At 41.9% G+C, this 18214-nt stretch overlaps 2 protein-coding genes across 3 annotated transcripts in view; one reads left to right on the top strand and one right to left on the bottom strand.

Annotated features, from left to right (window-relative positions):
* The window catches only part of Mrap2 (melanocortin 2 receptor accessory protein 2), a 29723-nt gene extending 26377 nt beyond the window's left edge, over window positions 1-3346 (top strand). For both annotated transcript variants that reach the window (XM_051207618.1, XM_051207627.1), the window contains exon 5: window positions 2875-3346. In XM_051207618.1, the coding sequence (XP_051063575.1) occupies window positions 2875-3268 (394 nt within the window). In that variant the 3' untranslated portion in view covers window positions 3269-3346. The remainder of the gene's footprint in view (window positions 1-2874) is intronic.
* Window positions 3347-9673: 6327 nt separating this feature from the next.
* The window catches only part of Cep162 (centrosomal protein 162), a 77785-nt gene continuing 69244 nt past the window's right edge, over window positions 9674-18214 (bottom strand). Inside the window, exons 25-26 of the mRNA XM_051207605.1 lie at window positions 12167-12301; window positions 9674-11103 (exon numbers count right to left, since the gene is read on the bottom strand). Of these exons, the coding sequence (XP_051063562.1) occupies window positions 10897-11103; window positions 12167-12301 (342 nt within the window). The 3' untranslated portion in view covers window positions 9674-10896. The remainder of the gene's footprint in view (window positions 11104-12166; window positions 12302-18214) is intronic.

Raw genomic sequence — 18214 nt, 5'->3', positions numbered from 1 at the left:
ACTGCTGGAAATGACAGGTGCTCCCATTCTGTTCAGCCCTCCTCCTTCCCTGAGTAGATGAGGAGGGAAATGGATGTGTGGTGACTCAGACCAGCCGCAAACATTTCATTTGTAAGACATCCGGGAAATTCTTAGGGCTAACTCAGGGCATAACCTGTGTTGTCCTCTGCAGCTACAGGGATGTATGTGGGGTCTATCTTCCTTACTTTATTTGGGTTTCTGTCACTGAAAGACAAATCTGGTGTTGGCTATGTGTCTTATAGCTGCCAGGGTTTCAGACAAGCCTGTAGATACAGTCCTGTGTTCAGAGTTTCATATAGCATCCATTAAGGCCATGTCTTGCAAAGCCCTCTGAAGGACACAAATATTTAGTAATGTGCAACAAGACCAGAGGCTCCTACAGAAGGAAGAAAAGCATGACCTGTGAGAGACAAGAAAAAGATGGCAGGAGATGGGTGGGTGGACAGATGACTTCCTGTTGAGTCTTGCCATAGAGGCAGGGACCACATCAGGGCAGAAGCCTGCTGGACATTACAAACAGCCATAAAGAGGGTAATCAACCTCACTGCAGCTATACTGTAGAGTAAGTGAGGGCATTGGTGTGAGAGAGAGGGCATGGGAAGGGATGAGGGTATGAGGGGCAGGGTTAGGAATGTTAGGCAGAGGGTGGTGGTGGTGGATTAGGCAGTAGGTAAGAGGAATGGGTGGGGGGAGTCATGGTGAATAAGGACAGTCACCGTATGGGTTAGAGAACTGTACAGGCTCTTTTGGGAGGTGTTGTCTATTCTGGTGCTGATAACCCGACCGGCCTAGGGTTATATTCATAGTGACAAAAAGCCAAGGCTCAGAATAGTATGGTCTAGCTAGGGAAATGGGATGTTGGAGATGATTAGTAAAATCCAAATTAAAAATAAAGAATACACATTCTAGCTGGGTGGTGTTGGTACATACCTTTAATCCTAGTACTCGGGAGGCAGAGGCAAGCAGATTTCTGTGAGTTCAAGGCCAGCTTGGTCTACAGAGCCAAGGCTATGCAGAGAAACCCTGCTCAATAATAATAATAATAATAATAATAATAATAATAATAATAATAATAATAAAAGAATACATATTCTTAAAACAGTGAGAAAGCTGGTCTAGGTTTCTAGTAAAATAGTCATTTCTCGGCCCTTAAGATGGATACCTTGGGAAGACTTTAAACACTCCAGCCAGATCTTGGTTTCAGAAAAACAGTGCGGACTGGGTATGAACTGTCACAAATGAGGATAACATTTTCTGGCAGTATTCTTTGAATGTTCTTTTCACAATGGTCCCAGCCATTAGCCCACCCTTTCAATGTTTCAGTTCTTGAATCTTGAGGTTTCTGGTTTCAGACATCATTTTAGCTAAGGTGGAATTTAAGATGTTAAAGCCTTGTAATTTTCTATTTTCACAGATATAGACAAAGCTATGGAAGAGTTGGCTGGTTTTAAACTTCTTTTTAACTGCTATTGTAGATGTAGTGAACTTTAGTTTTTACCAGGATCCCCCAAGTTTGAGAGGTTAAAGTTACAGCTAGCCTTCCTCTGTCATGAGAGCATATAACCTATGGAGTGGTACTTAGGCCATTATAGGCACACATTTTATAACCCTAGCGATCACGTGTGTATTTCGTTCCTGAATACTGAAGGCAGGGTACAGCTGCAAGCTCCCCACTGCCTATCAGGGAGCATCTTTTGATAGTCACGGCATCAATTACCTAAGTATTCATAGGCATGGCAAAACAATGACCAAGCTGCTTTTAAGATTAGTACACTCTAGCATGCCAGTGCCAATTGTGACCTATAGGCTGTATGTTGCTGAGGATAGCTATGTGTGTGGCCCACAAGATCCTATATGACTCAGAAGGGGCTGAGAGGAAGGAGGCAACTTGGCAGATACTGGCAGGGCTCCAACGAGCAAGTGCTGTAGAGACCTGTGATTTGGAGCATCTCTATAGCAATGATCATTAGAGATGCTATGGAAATGCGGGTTACTGAGTGTCTCCAGAGATCCTAAAGGTTTGCAAGGCAGGGATTTGTTTCTTCCGAAGCACCTAAATGGACTTTGATGTAAGGCTGGGAGATAGCCTAGTGGCTCAAGTGATAGCCATACAAGTTTGAGGGCCTGATTTTGGATCTCCAGAACCCACATAAAAACTGTGTGACTGTAATCTCAGCACTGGGAAGGTGGAGTCGGGAGCATTCCTTGGTTTCTTGCTGGCTAGCCGGTCTAAGCAGTGAGCTGCAGATTTAGCGAAAGCTCCTGCCTCATAAAAGTCAAAAACAAAACTAAGGTGTAGAGACAATCAAAGACTCAGAATATCAACTTCAGTTCTTCACATGTATCTGTACACATTCACACACACACACACACACACACACACACACCATATACACAAGCACAAATACAACACACATATAAATACCAACATACACACAAACACACAAATAGACACATACACACACATATACATATAAATACCACATATACACAAGCACAAATGTACATATACACATTAATACCATATATACACACACACATACACATAACCACATATACACAAGCACAAAATAAAGATTAAAACTTGACTTCAAGAGAACTAAGAATCCCTGGAGATCCTTGGAGTGCTTACAGGAATCTGGGGGTTTCTGCACCCTCTCTGCCCTTTGGAAAATCCAGGGACTTTCATCTGGAGGTTTCTACCTTGGAGTCCTGTGTTTAGAAGTGATGCATTAAGGGACACCCAGTAGGTGCTTCATGGGACTCTCCTGGCCTGCCCTCAAGCAGGACACCATGAACCTGTAGGCAAGTGGGCTGAGGATCTGTGTGTGCCTTCTCCTCTTGTCTTTACAGCAACGGGGAGTCGTCAGAGAAGAGATTCAGAATGAACAGCTTCGTGTCAGACTGTGGAAAACCACTGGAATCAGATAAGGTGTTTTCTCGTCAGGGCAATGAGGAGGCCAGGTCTCTCTTCCACTGTTATATCAATGAAGTGGAACACTTGGACAGGGTCAAAGTCTGCCACCAGACAACGGCCATCGACAGTGATGTCCAGCTCCAGGAAGCCATCAGAGGCAGTGGGAGGCCTGAGGAGGGGATAAGCAGATTTATGAAGTTTGATATCCCCAACTTCGTGGACACAGACCACAACTCCTCCTTTGGGGAGGATGATCTTCTGATTTCGGAGCCAGCTGTTCTTCTAGAAAATAAGCCGGTTTCCCAGACCTCATGTATAGACCTGGACTGAGAAATGCCTGTGGGCGCTTTCCTGAGGATGTGTTCTGTCTCTGGATCCCCCCACTCCCCATGGCCAGCTGTGTGCGTGCGTGCGTGCGTGTGTCTGTCTGTTTGTGTGTTTCTGTGTCTATGTGTAGAGGGGAGGGAGAGAGGACAATGTTTAAAGTTGAAGGCCTGGGCTAGGGTTGGGACTTAGTTATAAAGATATAGTTTGGAGATATAAGGCACCATTTTGTTGGTTTTCTTTTTGGGGGGGTGGTAGTGATACTTGTTTTTTTTTTTTTGGATTAAAATCACACTTAATAGTATTAATGCTTCCTTACTGAAAAAAAATGGCTACATATGCAATTGAGCTCCCCTAGGTGAGGGTTAGGTCACTGCATCCTGATCTAGCCTGTTGCCACCGTTCTCTGCCTGTGACAAGCTGCTTTATTTCTCTGGACTGCCATGACTTTAAAGGTAAGAAGGCATGTCTGGAGTAGACGACCCATCCCAGCTCTGGCATTCTATGACTTTCAGACTTAGCATCCAAGACAAGCTAATGTGTACATAAGCAGTAGAAAATAGAATGTGGTGTCCTGGCTCTGATTGCAGGCTCTCCAGGTCTTGGTACCCTCCCTCCACTCAGTCCTTCACCAACTCATAGTTAGGGGAACCTTTACCAGGATAACCAGGACACACTGGGACAATGTTTCTGTGAGTCACGTTGAGGCAGTTTGTCTGACTAACTCCATCCATCTGTGCTCTACACCCGAGACATCTCTGACCCCAGTGAGTGCCAGCCTAAATATTTCACAAGCACTTGAGCTCTCAAAAACCGATAGGGCAGATTGTCATCTGGCTAATGTTGGTCCCTTCTGGGCTTCTCTGTGCTTGTATCCCTGTGGTCACACTGCTGAACTATTTGACTTCAGAATAAGATACTATTTGCCATGCTGTGTGCTAGGTGTATGTGTTGACTGCCTGGCTTGGAACTCAGATGGCCAGTGGGTTGTGTGCACTACACAGTATGTTGAGGATGGGATAATGTTAATGTGAGCAACATGATGTTCATTTCTCAAAGGAGTCAACCCTACTTTGCTATGTTGGAAACAACTAGTTTTGCACACAGTGAGTTTGTATGCATGGCCAGCTGCTAATCTCTGAATAGCATCATCTTTATGAGTTTGTCTACCATTTGTCTTGCTTAAGTTGCAAAATAAATGCATTTATTGTACAGGACCTTTCTCTGGTTTGATTTTTACACAGACAAGCTTTCATTTGTCTAAAAAGCTATCCAACGTCTGCAATGTCTTTTGGTTTCTAAGAGTGTGTGCCGGCAATGTTGTCTCAGGGTCCTAGATGCAGTCACACAGGAGCTTGGTTTGGGAAGGACTCCACCAACTAAATTGCTTTTCCAAAATGTCTTTGAAGGGAAGTTCAGATCTTTAAGGACTATTTAGTATAATTAAAGCCACTTTAATGAAACCTTACAGATACATGCTACCTTCATGTATATTTTTATGCAACACAAGATTGATCTTAACTTGCTAGAGTAGTAACAATTTATTCAATTTGCTCAATTAAATCATGGGTGGCTACTTTTGTTTTTGATTTTTCCCCAGATAGGGTTTCTCTGTACCTTTGGAAGCTTTCTTGGAACTCAGTACACCAGGCTGGCTTCAAACTCACACTCACAGAGATTTGCATGTCTCTGCCTCTTCAGTGCTGGAATTAAAGGCGTGTACCATTACCACCTGAAGGGCTATTTCTCTGAATAATGGTTGAAAGGTATTTGAGATATTGTGAAGTTGATTAGCCAGATGAGACTTGGAGTACCAAACAATAGGAGGAATGTTCCTAAATACTTAATAACTTTAAGTACTAAATGTTAAGAACCACGAAAAGCCCAAGACTTGACAACCTTTTACAGGTTAGCAGGCTAGGCTCTCTGTCTCATGAATGCTTTCTGCAGATACAAGATTTCTGAGAAAGACCAAGAACTTCATTTCAGCCCAGCAAACTGCAGGTGAATCATATAGATCTTGGTTTCTGAGTTAATTTTCCACTGCTGTTATAATAAATCAGGGTGGACTGTGGCTTAAGGCAACACAAACTTTATTTTCTTACCATCATAGTATACAGGTCTAAACCAGCTCCAGACAGTTAAAAACAAATGAAAAGTTGTGGTTTGGACTTGGCGTGTCCTCCATGGTCTCATGGGTTGAACTCTTGGTCTCCAGCACAGCAATGGCAGAGGGGATTCTAAGAGGTGACTGGATCGTAAGAGCTATGAGCTCATTCATAGATTAATGGGTTCATAATTTAATGGACTAATGGAGGTGATAGAAACTTAGGAGGTACAGAACCTAGTTGTTAGTGTACTCTGGAATGCTGGGTCTTGCTGCTGGCCCTTCTGTTCTCTGGCTGCCATGAGGTGAGCAGCCTCCTCTACCATACTTTCTTGCTGTCATGGTGTGCCCAGAAAGGATGGAACCAAAACCATGGACTGAGGCCTCTGAAACCGTGAGCCAAAATACACTGATAATTTCTTTCAGGTATTTTGCACAGCAAGAGAAAGTGACTAATATAGGAAGACTCCATCACCTTGCCTTCAGTTTCTACAGGTGGCTTAATCTTTGGCTCATGATCTCGTGTTACTGTGACATCTTTTACCATCTCTGTCTCTCACTGCTTTGGTTTCCTCTGATGAGGACTCTGGTTTACTTCCATTGGATTACTGAGGATAACCTGCTCCAAGTCTCTTCTTGATGTTGGCTAAGGTCACTTTTGTCATGAAAACTAACATAGGACCAGTTTCCAGAGATGAGGATGTGGATGTGTTGAGAGCCAGTAGCCTTTTTCTTTGGACCAGTTCATTCTCCATGTAAAATATAGTCCTCAAAATGCTGGAGTTTCAATCCATGACAATATTAACTCCAGGCTGCATGTTGTCATCATTTTAACCATCTCAGCCCGTGTTAGTCCTGGGTAAAAGTTATCAACATCTACAGACCTGTAGAACTAGAAAATAGTTTTGGTCCTTTGGTGTGAAAAGTCTAAGATACAGTATAAAATTTCTGACCATGGGTCACAGGTCCCAATAAATTTCAAAACTCAAGGGAGACAACAATTCCACTAAAGTTCAGTGTCACTTGATATATATCCTCTCATCTAAGAACCAACCTAGCCTGATGCTGAGCGTCTAAGATCAGACAAGATGGAGCAGAGTCATGGTGGCACAGCAATAACTGCCACATATTCTGAGCCTAAAACTCTACTTTTGGAATGGTTCCTTGTCCTTTGATCAGAGATTGTGGCATTAGCTGAGTATTTACCAGCCTCCTTCTTCGTGAATAATTTTACCTTGCTCTCTTTTTCACATTAGCTTATCCAGACTTTCAATTTCCCGTGTAATGTTAGGGGCACTTAACATATTTGGAATTGTTTAGCTCATTGTTCAACTTCTCCAGCTTTTCTGTTTTTGCTGTTGTTGCTGCTGTACTTTCAAGAATCATGGGATAATTATTTACCAAAGTACCCAAACTCTAAATGGCTTGTGATGCCTCTCAGGGACATCCCGGCATCACTGTACTCTCGGAGGAATCAGATCCTTAGTGGTATCAATAGCATCTGGCCATGGAAGTAATAGTTCCTGCCTCTGAGCTATTATATTCCCAGTCCTGTTCTGGCCCTCCTTGGGGAGCAGTCACTGGTGCCCCAGCTCTTAGAAGCCCGCTGCTGTCTGGAATTTGGTGTAGCAGTTGCCTTTTGTTTAGCTTAAACGACTCAGACTGACTAGAATCAACCACATGGGGTTAGCATCACCGCATGAGAGCCTTCCCACCATGCTCAATGATGCCAGCTAACAGTCACCTGGGTGATGATGCTCCCCTGGGTGAGCAATGGAAAGCTGAGGTCACGTATGAATGCTCCAGTTCTTCCTCCCCACTCTCAGTACTTCTGGTGGTATAAGAGAACCTGTTTATTTGCATCACCCATTGATCCTTAGACAAGCACCATGACTAAAAGGCCGCTTTATAATTAGAAGACAAAAGCACTTGCAGAATTTTGTTCTAAATAGAATCTGGGTTAATGGTTTGAGAAATCCAGAGGATTTTGATCTTAAATCCAGAATGGTATGCCTATAATCCCGTTATTTAGGAGGCTGAGACAAGAGGAATACCAGGAATTCAAAGCCACCCTGAATCGTGTAGCAAGATGCTGTTAAAAAAAAAAAAAACTTAGAAAATTTAGTAGAACACTATAGCAGCCTTGAAGCAACTTATTTTGGTGGCACTTTTGCAATGGGTTTTCTTGCAAGAGTCATGAAACTATTAGGAAGTTAGTTAGAAATTAGGCTCAAAAGTCATCCAGGATGACCTAGCCAAGCATCTAATCAATGCCAGGATCCTATCTCATGCCTGTGGTAACACACCAATTTTGTAAGTGATAGGCCAAGGACTATAATTGCCTAAGGACAGAGAAGGATCACAATGCCACCTTTTTTTTTTTTTTTTTGGTTTTTTGAGACAGGGTTCCTCTGTATTGCTTTGGAGCAGTCTGTCTTAGACTAGGCTAGCCTCAAACTCACAGAGATCTGCCAGCTTCTGCCTTCTGAATTCTGGGATTAAAGGCAACGCCTGGTCACAATGCCACTTCTTGAAATTTAAAATACCATACAGAAGGAAGGTGGAGGTAACAATGGCTTTGCTGAGGCCCATTAGAAGGTTCTTCCCTCGTGGCAAATTATCACTATTCTTACACATTCATACATATTTTTTTTTCTTGTTAACATTGCTTTTGGTCAGAATTGTTTCTCAGGCCCTAAATGGAGACATGACTCTCTGAATCACCATGGAGATTATAAGAATACTATTGAACAGGAAGTTTTCTGGTAAACAGCAAATCCCTGCCTTTGGATTTACTCCAAATGAGCCCATCAGTCATCAGGATGGAAAAAATGTCCCACAAGAAGCTGTCTGTTCCAAAATTTAAATAGTAGAAAGCTCACCTCAATAAGAAGGCTGGCACAGTGGTCTCCTTGCAGTGTATTAATACTTAAGTGACAATTACATGGTAAAATTCTATCCCTAACCTTCTTCAATTTGCTACCAGCCATTTCTGAACCATGTTTCAGCCAAACAAATTATTAGGAGCCCTTTCTAATTCCCTGAACTATAGGAGCTCATCTAATCCTGTGCTGGGATTAGAACCCAGGTCTTTGTGTATACTAGATAAGCACTATTGACACAGCTATGTCCCCAATCTGACAAGTTCTTTATTCAGAATCTTTGCTTTTGTGGATGTGTATTAGTATGTTCCTTCACAAGCATTTTTACACCAGTCCCTTGGATTCTACTTGTATAAAATAGAAACGTACACTCCTTTGTGGCTTACAGGTCATATCTCACCCTTGGGGGCTTGTTGGAACTTAAGTCCACATATAGGTATAGAAGGAACCAGGGTTGGTGGCTCTCTGCCTCAAGGTAAACCAGCATTGTCTTACTTAGCATGGCCTTAGGATAGGTCATTAATGTTTCAGTCAGTGCACAGCTAATCTCCTCTGGTGGTGAGAAGCTGCTATTGCCACTTCTGAATAGAGTTCATCAGTCTGGGGGTGTGTACTGCAGTCAACTGAGCACTTTACTAGCATGCACTCAGGGTTCAAATCCCGGCATTAGACTAGATGAGATCCTATCTTAAAACTAACACACCACCACCACAGCACCATTGGAAACAAAAAACACTCATTGGAAGCCCAGTTAGGTGATACACACTTGCAGTCCTAGCACTGAGGAGATTCAGGCAGGAGGATTTCAAGTTTGAGTTAAACCTGAGCCACACAGCACGATTGTCTTATAACCTAACTGGTACATATGGTGCTCGGGACTGGATTCCCTGTACTGTCAAAAAGGGGTTGGGGAAGGGAATCTCAGTGGAATTAGCAGCTTCATGTCATGCCCCAGCTCTGTTAGAGCTTTCATACCCATGTCATCCAAAATGTAGAGTCACATTCTTTCCCAAACAGCACCTCCATCCTGTTACTAAAAACCTGTGCTCTATGCTCGTCACAACTCTCTCACTCTGTTAAGCCACCTTAGCCTCTAAATGCAGTTGCACCAATAAAGCCAGGACGCCACCTGTTTCTAGGACAAAGCTCAACGAGAGAAGTAGACTTTTTACAGCCCACACAGTAGTGAATGGGGCTGGGTATCCTAGGACAGACAGACATAATGCATGTGAACTTGGCTTACTAGTCAACACCAACCTTTTCTGCATGTTTCCCTTTTGTTTTAAAACCAGCTTTGTACTTTGAATGGCTCATATATGGAATCAGTCAAAAGGGCAGAGGGTGGAATGGGAAGCTATGTATTCAGAGGCATGTATTAACCGATAAACACAAAACACCTAAATTATAAAATAAATTATTTGTATTATAACTCTGAAACATTGTACAAGAAAAAAATTGCAAAAATGCTATTTTACTCTCCTCTCAGAAAGAAAACACATTACAAAATGTTGGCATTAAGACAATAATTACACTCCCATATTTAACAGGTAAATATATATATTTCACATCCTTTGATTGTGAGATCACTAGACTCACTCGCCTATCCTTTATGAAACATTCTACTTCATAAGCATTACCCCAGAATTGCATTTACTGGCACACACAGCTGGAATGTAGGCCAAACTGAAATGTGCTATTAATGTAAAATGTATTCTAAAGACTTAGTTCGCAGTTTCTTTTTACATTTTAAAGTGGTTGAAAATTAAAAGTTACTGTGCAGCTCCTATGCTGTCCTGTGCAGCTCCTATGCTGTCCTGGACGTCCGGGAGCACCCCGTGCAGACACCAAGTGTGCCATGTCTCCATGGACAGCACGCTTCCAGCCAGGGGTTGTAAGGTAGCCTGGGAAAGGCACATGAAAGCAAACTGGCTACAGCTTTGATTTACCACTATCACGTTTCTGATCTGCTTTTAAAAATGGGATGGTAAAATAAGCTAGAACTATTTTTTATCATATTTTTATTTTTTTCTAATGGATATAATATTTCTTTTTTCAATAGAAAAGGTAAGACTTCTTTTACCATGTATAGCTTTAGAGCTGCCAAAAATTAGGACTGTCATTTACTACACCTGGCCTACAGTAATGGATACACCAACTGTGCCATTAGTTGTCACTTTCCACTGGGTTCAAGAAGCCTGAGAGAACAAAAATTACAACTGTCATCTAAGTTACTGAAGAGGCCCTGCAGCTCAGCCAACAGCTGATGAGTCGAGACTGTCCCCAGCATGAGGCTCACATTCCTTTACCTCTTCATGAGAAAGCTGGTTTTCTGTCATACAGAAAATGCAAAGTTCATAGATAAGACATGGCCGAGGATGACTACTGCTTCCCTTCACTGTAGCCTGGGAGCAGACCCTTCTGCAGTAAGCCTTGCTAGTCAGGGTCTTCTGACATTACAGAACCTGCTCATGAGTCATCTCCAATGCTTAAGTTAATGGTTTTCAGTAAAACACACCATGACGATGTTCCTTTCCTTGTTGGTTTGGGGCAGTTTATTCTGACGAGTTACTCTGCTGCTGTGGTAGAACCTTATCTTTCAAAAGCTGTCCCCACGGTGGTACATTCCACTCAGATCCAAGTTCCGACTAAAATTCTGCTGCACTCACTTCATCTGCAAGGGTGACTGGCACCACCACCCCCTGCCGGTGCAGCTCCCGCAGAACGTCCAGTATGGAGTCCAGCTCTGTGCGGAACTTGTCCAGCTCCCGGTTCTTCAACTGTGCAAGTCTCTTCCACTTTTCAACTTCCTTATTTTGCTCAGTTTCCACTACTTGGCGTGTTTGCTGTATTATCTGGAAATATGAAAATTTCACATTATTATTCCAGTTCATAGTGGAAATGAGGAATGTTTAACAGTTTTAAAGAGCAGGACAATACTGAGTAGGTACACCCAGGCTTCTTGTGGGAAACCAGAAAGCATAATGCATGTGTGTGTGTGTGTGTGTGTGTGTGTGTGTGTGTGTCTTCAACGGTTTATGTAAATTTCTCACTATCTGTTACGAACTGAATGTCCCTTCACCCCCCAAAACCACATGCTGTAGCCCTAACCCTTGGTGTGGCCATATGTGGAGTGAGGAAATGAGGGTAAATTAGGCTGTATTGATAGGGCCCTGAGTTGATAGGATTAGTGTCCTCATAAGAAAAGACACACATCAAAGAGCTTTCTTGCCTCAAGAATGCAACTTGCAAGCCAGGAAGGCAGCCTCTTTAGAGACCAGGTTAGCCAGAATCCCGGCTTCACCACCGTCTAGTCCAGGAGAGGCCTGTGTGAGCTGACTGACAGTTCTAGAGTAAAGCCAGACCGAAAACATTGCATCCTCGCTCTTTAAATGCAGTACACCTGTTCTAGTGCTAGGTATTAATAACCATCTTGTTAATATAAGTTTTATAAATATGGAAAATTATTTAATATGGAATATTGTTCCAAGGGCAATAAACGTAAACTAGGTACCCTCAGCGTTTAAGGACATAAGTTTTCTCTTTCAAAATATAAGGAAAAGCAATATCAAAGTATTTGAGATTTTAAGTCTTTTTCTTCAAAACTATACTTTAAGGATTAAAAGTCAATGGTGGGGAGAGAGTGGTTGCTGGAGAAGTGACTCTGGCTGAGAGCACTGGCTGCTCTTCCAGAGGTCCCGAGTTCAATTCCCAGCACCCATGTGGTGGCTCACAATGTCATTTCTGGAGTGCAGCCGTACATACAGACAAAATGTCCACATTCATAAACTACACAAAGAAAAGGACATGGGGACACGTGAAGAAGCGTTTGGTAGGGATGTAAGAGTGACAGCAATGGAAAGTGCTTAGAGTGAAGCTCTGAAGTGACCCCGCCCCTGCTTTTTATCTAACTGCTACCTGCTGGAGTTCCTGCTCTCTCTGCTTATGCCTCATTTCCATCTGCTCGATCTTCCTTTCTAAGCCCACGAAATGCTTCATCTCTGGCGTGTGGTTTTCTTTGGCTTCTTTCAATTCTTCCAAGAGCTTTGTAACCTACAATGGAAGTAGGAATGGAAAACCCACAATCACAAGGAAACAATTATTTCCAAACAGATAATCTTGAAAATCAAGAATATTCGTATAAATTCCTCAAGTGGCACCCTAGATTCATCTAGAAATTAACAGCTTCCCTTCTCAGGACCAAGAGGTAAAGGGTCTTTCTAGTTGAGCTGACCTCACATTCTGATTGGCTCCAGATTGTCCACACCACCTTCCTTCCAGGACTACGCGTGTTCAAGCGAGGTGGGTGCTTTCCTCGGCTTCAAGGTGTCAGTAACTGCTTTTAGGATTAAAAGTGTAGCTCAGTCCTGCAGCACTGTAGTTAGTGTTCCAAGCACAGGAAGAACACACATTTTATCTGTAATTCTCTCATGACCCTATGCAATGCCCCACAGATGAGGCTGCTTGTCAGAGAATGGAGCAGAGGCAGGTGAGGAGGTGTCTTTCTTGGTTGACTGCTCTCTTGGGACCCCAGGATGCAGAGAGTGAGAGGTACAGTCCTTGCCCTCATGGGCTTAGTCTGTGCAGTACTTTTCTCACCACACAGAAAATGGAGTTATTGTTATAGCACTAGGGATAATATGGAGGGGGTTTGAGAGCCTTCTATGTCAGCGTTAGTGAAGCAATGAACTGCATTTTTCTATTATACAGGAAGAAATTCTATCCGAGATCTGATTCCACTAGTTGCTGCATTAAAGGCAATAAGAAAATGAAGATGGATAAATTAACACATTCAATCCTGTTTTACATAAAATACCCATTACCTAATAATAACAATACTATTCCTCAATCTCACCTAAGTTAGTAGAAAAAGGTGAATACAAAAATTATATTAAACCAGAGGCAATCAAACTTTTTTTTTTTTTTGTGTGGGGAAAGGGTTTATTTGGCTTACACTTCAGCATTGCTGCTCATCACCAAAGTAAGACAGAACAGGAACTCAAGCAGGATAGGAACCTGAGGGCAGGAGTTGATGCAGAGCCCGTGGATGACTTCTGCTTCCTTCCCTATTCCTCGTAGCATAGTTAGACTGCTTTCTTACAGAATCCAGGACCCTGATAGGGAGTAACCCACAAAGGGCTGGGCCCTTCTCTGTCAATCACTAATTAAGAAATTCCCTACAGGCTTGCCTACAGCCCAATCTTGTAAAGGGATTTTCTCAGCTGAGACTCCCTTCTCTCTGATGACTCTACCGTGTGTCAAGTTGACATAAAATTAGCTGGCACACAGTTTAGGAGACCCACATGTAAGCAGCTTGGAACTCGAAGGCTTGGGTGAGATGCAGAGGATGGGCAGCATGTGTGGTCCTCACACACAGCAGTGAGGATGACATTTTTTATTTTTATTTTTGGTTGTTGTTTGTTTTTCAAAACAGGTTTTCTCAGAGGATTTGGAGGCTGTCCTGGAACTAGCTCTTGCAGACCAGGCTGGTCTTGAACTCACAGAGATCTGCCTGCCTCTGCCTCCCGAATGCTGGGATTAAAGACATGCGCCACTACCGCCAGGCTGAGGATGCCATTTTTATGACACCTACCATAGTAACACCATTCTAAGATGACCACTTTGCAATCCTTCACTGTTGGGTTATGGTTTTGCTGTTTTTTAAATCGATTTTTATGAAAATCATATTTGTAGTTTCAGGTCACTTTCTCAGTTCACAGATCAGCTTTGTCTACATTAAGTATTTCACTGGAAAACTTTTTGAAGAAACTTGGGTAATTCATCCCCTGCCCTGGGCTGACAGCAGCTGGCCAGGCTTCCTTTATGCTGAACAACATTCCACAATGGCGCACACACACTGCCAGACAGGTTTTATGACTGTTCCTACTTGTTCCCATGGCAGATAGGGATATTTTCACTTCATGAAACTTCCATGAATGTTTTTTCTTTTGTGTAGAGGTTTTGCTGATCTCTCTTCATGGTTGATGAAGTTTTGTTGCTGTGGTCATTTTTCTTAAACAGGGTCTTGCTGATGTAGGCTGGGACAGAACTCCAAACCCTCCCCCTTACTCTATACTGTTTGCACCCGTGTGAACAGGAGCTGTAGCAAAATAGATTTTGGCGCTGTGGGGCTATAGCTGATTTTACAGCTTCTAATTTTTAACATCTAAAGTGAGTTATTAAATACATGCACAGTAGGTATTAAATAGTCAATAGAAGCCTCGTTTATCTTAATAGTTATTTTAATACCTAAGAGGGTGTTGCACCCAGATTGTCAGTTGGGGGGTGGAGTTAATTATGAGCCACCATGTGGGTGCTAGGATTTGAACTTAGGTCTTCAGGAGCAGCCAGGGCTCTGTACTACAGAGCCATACTTCTAGTCCTTGTATGCTGATTTTTTTGTGTCCTGAAATTTTTCTAAATTCTTTTAAATCACTTGGCAGTTTTTTTTCTTTTAAATAGAAACTAGGGTTTTCAATATATTATGTCAAATCATTTGCAAATATAGATCATGACCTTCTTCCTTTACAATCTGAATGCCTTTGGTTTCTTTTGTCAAGACTATATTACTAAATAAGAATGTGGACAGTGGCTATCTTTTTTTGTTTTGTTGTCGCAGATTTTAAAGGAAATACTTTCATTGTATATGGGGTATTTTATCATGTTTACTGTTTTGTATCAAGCCTAACCATTCTTGCATCTCTGGAAGGAGTTTCAGTTGATCACAGGGAATGAGTACTGTGATATGCTCTTTAATTCAGTTTGCTAGCATTTTGTTAGGAATTTCTGACATGTTCATAGCAGATACAGGTTTGCAGTTTTCATGTTTTGTCTTTGGTTTGCTGTCACAGTAATGGTAGCCTCATAACAAGTTTATCAGAGTCCTTTTCATTTCAGTTTCTTGGATTATTTTAAAAAGAAATGAATAATTTTTTAAATAAACCTTTTGTAGAAATCTGGGTCACTGGGTTCTAGACTTTAGACAGCAGATTAAATAACTACTCCAATTTATTACTATTTGTTTTTCCACTTATATTCCATAATTCTTGATTTTGGTATGTTTGCATGTGCGATGTTATGTCTTTTTTGGGGGGGGGGCTTACCAGATTTCCATGTAATTATGCATAGCTATTTCTTATGATCCTTTATAAATTATTCAGATTAATAAAAATGTCTCCCTTCTTTTCCTTGTTATTTTTCTTGGCTAGTCTAGTTAAAGGTTTTGCTAGAAAACCCTTCACGAGCCTTGTCTTGGTTTTGCAGGTTTCCTTCCTGACTATACATTTGCTGCTATACCAGCTGTCCATGCTCGCCTGTGCTTGCAGACTTTCATGCTTCAGTGTTTGATTTCTGCTTTAACTTTTTAGTATCCAAATGAGTCATTTGTGAGAAGGTTGTTCATTTTCCACATTTTGCATATTTTCCATTGTTCTTTTTTTTTCTGACATATAGTTTTTATCCTGTCTTTGGTCTAAGGATATACAATAAGATTATAATTTTTTAAAATACTCATTGAGACTTGACTTTTGGCCAAATGCATGCTTTACCTTGTAGAATGTTCTTTCTGTTGTTGGATGAAATGGCTTGCACCATGATGTTTCAGTTCATGTTTCCTTGCTGGTCTTCTGCCTACATGACTTGTCAGCATTGGAGTCTGTCCCCCTAGAGCTGATACTCTGTGCTTTATGTACTTCATTGATACCTGTGATGAGTACCTAAACCTATACTACAGTTGTGTCTTCTGGTTACTCACTCTGCTCTATCACCATGCAATGGCCCCTTGGTCTCTTCAGTTCTGATTTAAATACACAATATAGTGACCCCTTGGTATCTCATTAGGTTCTTATTTAAAATGTGTTATGATAAAGTTCAGCTAATCTTGTTTGCTTTTAGTTTTTATTTGCATACTTTTCCAAGTTCTTCATTTTACGTGGGTGTGTGGTATGTGCACGAATCTCTTTATCAGGAAAATAAATGCCTTTGTAGGCAGCACACAGGTTTTTTTTTTCCCACTTCACACTTAAAGTCCATCTGGTCAGTCTGTATGTTTTTTATTGGTGAACCTAATCCATTTATAATAAGTCAAGCTTATTAATTACCTCTCATGATGTATGGACTTCTTACTGCTTTAACACATGACCTCTCATGATGTATGGACTTCTTACTGCTCTAACACATGATCTCTCTCATGAGGTGAGGACTTCATGCTGCTCTAAGCATCTGAGCCAACTGGTCTGGATGAGACTTCAATACTAATTTTTGTAATTAGCTGGCTGTCTCAGGTGCTGCTACAGTGATGGAGATCAAATAGCACTGTTAAGGATATACATACAGCTCTTACCATAAACCCCACCCACCTTCCACTGCTTGCTCAGGGAAGTAACACCTGGCTCCAGAATATCTAAGTTACAGTAAGCACAGCAAGATTCTGCAGGGTTTCTTTTGTTTGTTTTTGTTTTTTATAGTGGGCCTTAAGAGTCCCCAGGCTCAGGTCAGATGCTGGTCTTAAATGGTTTCTTTCTTTTCCCTTTTTTCTTTTGTTCAGACAGGGTCTCATATGTAGTACAGGCCAGCCTGGATCTTGGGTGGCACAGATGGAGGATCACAAGTACTGGGGTTACACTCATGCATCACCACACCCAGTGTGGTTTCTATAAGGTGATGATAGACTTTTCCACTGTGGTGACATTTGTAATTAGCCCCGCATCTGTCTTTAGGAGTCTATATATCTATATAGAGATTCAAGTCCTTCCTCTATAACTCTGGGGTGCACGGGAATGAGTGAACTGAAGACTTAAGTAGCCACTGAAAATTCATAATGGCTGCTACCTCATGCATGATGAGCCCTTTTTGTGAAGAGTACGATAAATCCCAAGACATGAGCCAGTATGTGCCTGAGGTTGTAGAGACTGATTGACAATATAGTAGAGGCTAACTAAAAGGTCTGCACCCCTTTGCAGCAGGTATGACCTTAAAGAGCTGTGCGATTTGAAAACATTTTAGAGAAAAGGCTCAGGACAGCCATGTAATCTATAGAAATGCCCTTTCAGATCCCCAGCATTAGCTCACTAAGTAAGAGAGGTACATTCCCAAAGACATCAAGGGTATTTGCTTTAACTAAATTTTGAAAACCTGTCACAGCTTTCTGATGGTCCTTATAAAAGTACACAGACAAAAGATCTACCAGAACTCACCACTGTTTTAAAATGTATAGTGCACCTTCATTTGTGAATATACAAAGTGACAGGGATCTAATCTTCCCCTGAGAAACTAGAGGATAAAGTCAAGTACATCAATTAGCTGCTTTCAGAGGATGGGTAACAGCTCACAGGACTGTGACTCCTGAGGGAAGGGAGAAAAGGCCTCTGCCATCGCCTAGTTTATCCAGCAACAGTTCAGCTTCAGGAAAACAGACTGATTCTTGGAGTTCAGAGGTGGGAACAGTTCCTTTTCCCTTCAAATTGAGGTGGGATGCCTCAGTATACACCAGGCTAAGGAGCAGTAGGTGTTCATTAGTGGTAGGACTGTATAGCCATGCTCATGCAGCTCCTGTAAATGAACTCCATATTAAGCAGCAGGTACCCAGACTAAGAAACACACACTGCAGCTGTTTAGCATTCATCATGTCCTCCCAAGTCCTGTGACTGAAGTTGTTATTGGAGGTCTGAGTGAATTATTCTGGAAATATGCTGTTAGAAATGCAAGCCTGGCTCTCCCCTGTCCCTCTACCATGGGAAGATGCTGGCATGATGTTCTTGGATGTTTGAATTAACAATGCTTTTTCATAAATTACCAAGTCTTGGGTATGCTTTTAACAAGACTATAAGTTGGTTAGCTGATCTTGTTTTTTGGCCCTGCAAACACGTACATATATTTCCTGTCACTGCTTATTTTAAAAGCTTTATTTCAATTCTGTGAGAGCCTGTAAGCTTAGTGATTAAGGCTAACAAGGTTCTGTGTGCATCT

This window comes from Phodopus roborovskii, unplaced genomic scaffold, assembly GCF_943737965.1.
Source record: "Phodopus roborovskii unplaced genomic scaffold, PHOROB, whole genome shotgun sequence".
Taxonomy (NCBI): domain Eukaryota; kingdom Metazoa; phylum Chordata; class Mammalia; order Rodentia; family Cricetidae; genus Phodopus; species Phodopus roborovskii.
The sequence above is the reverse complement of the archived record's forward strand: the minus strand, read 5'-3'. Positions and strand labels throughout refer to the sequence as shown.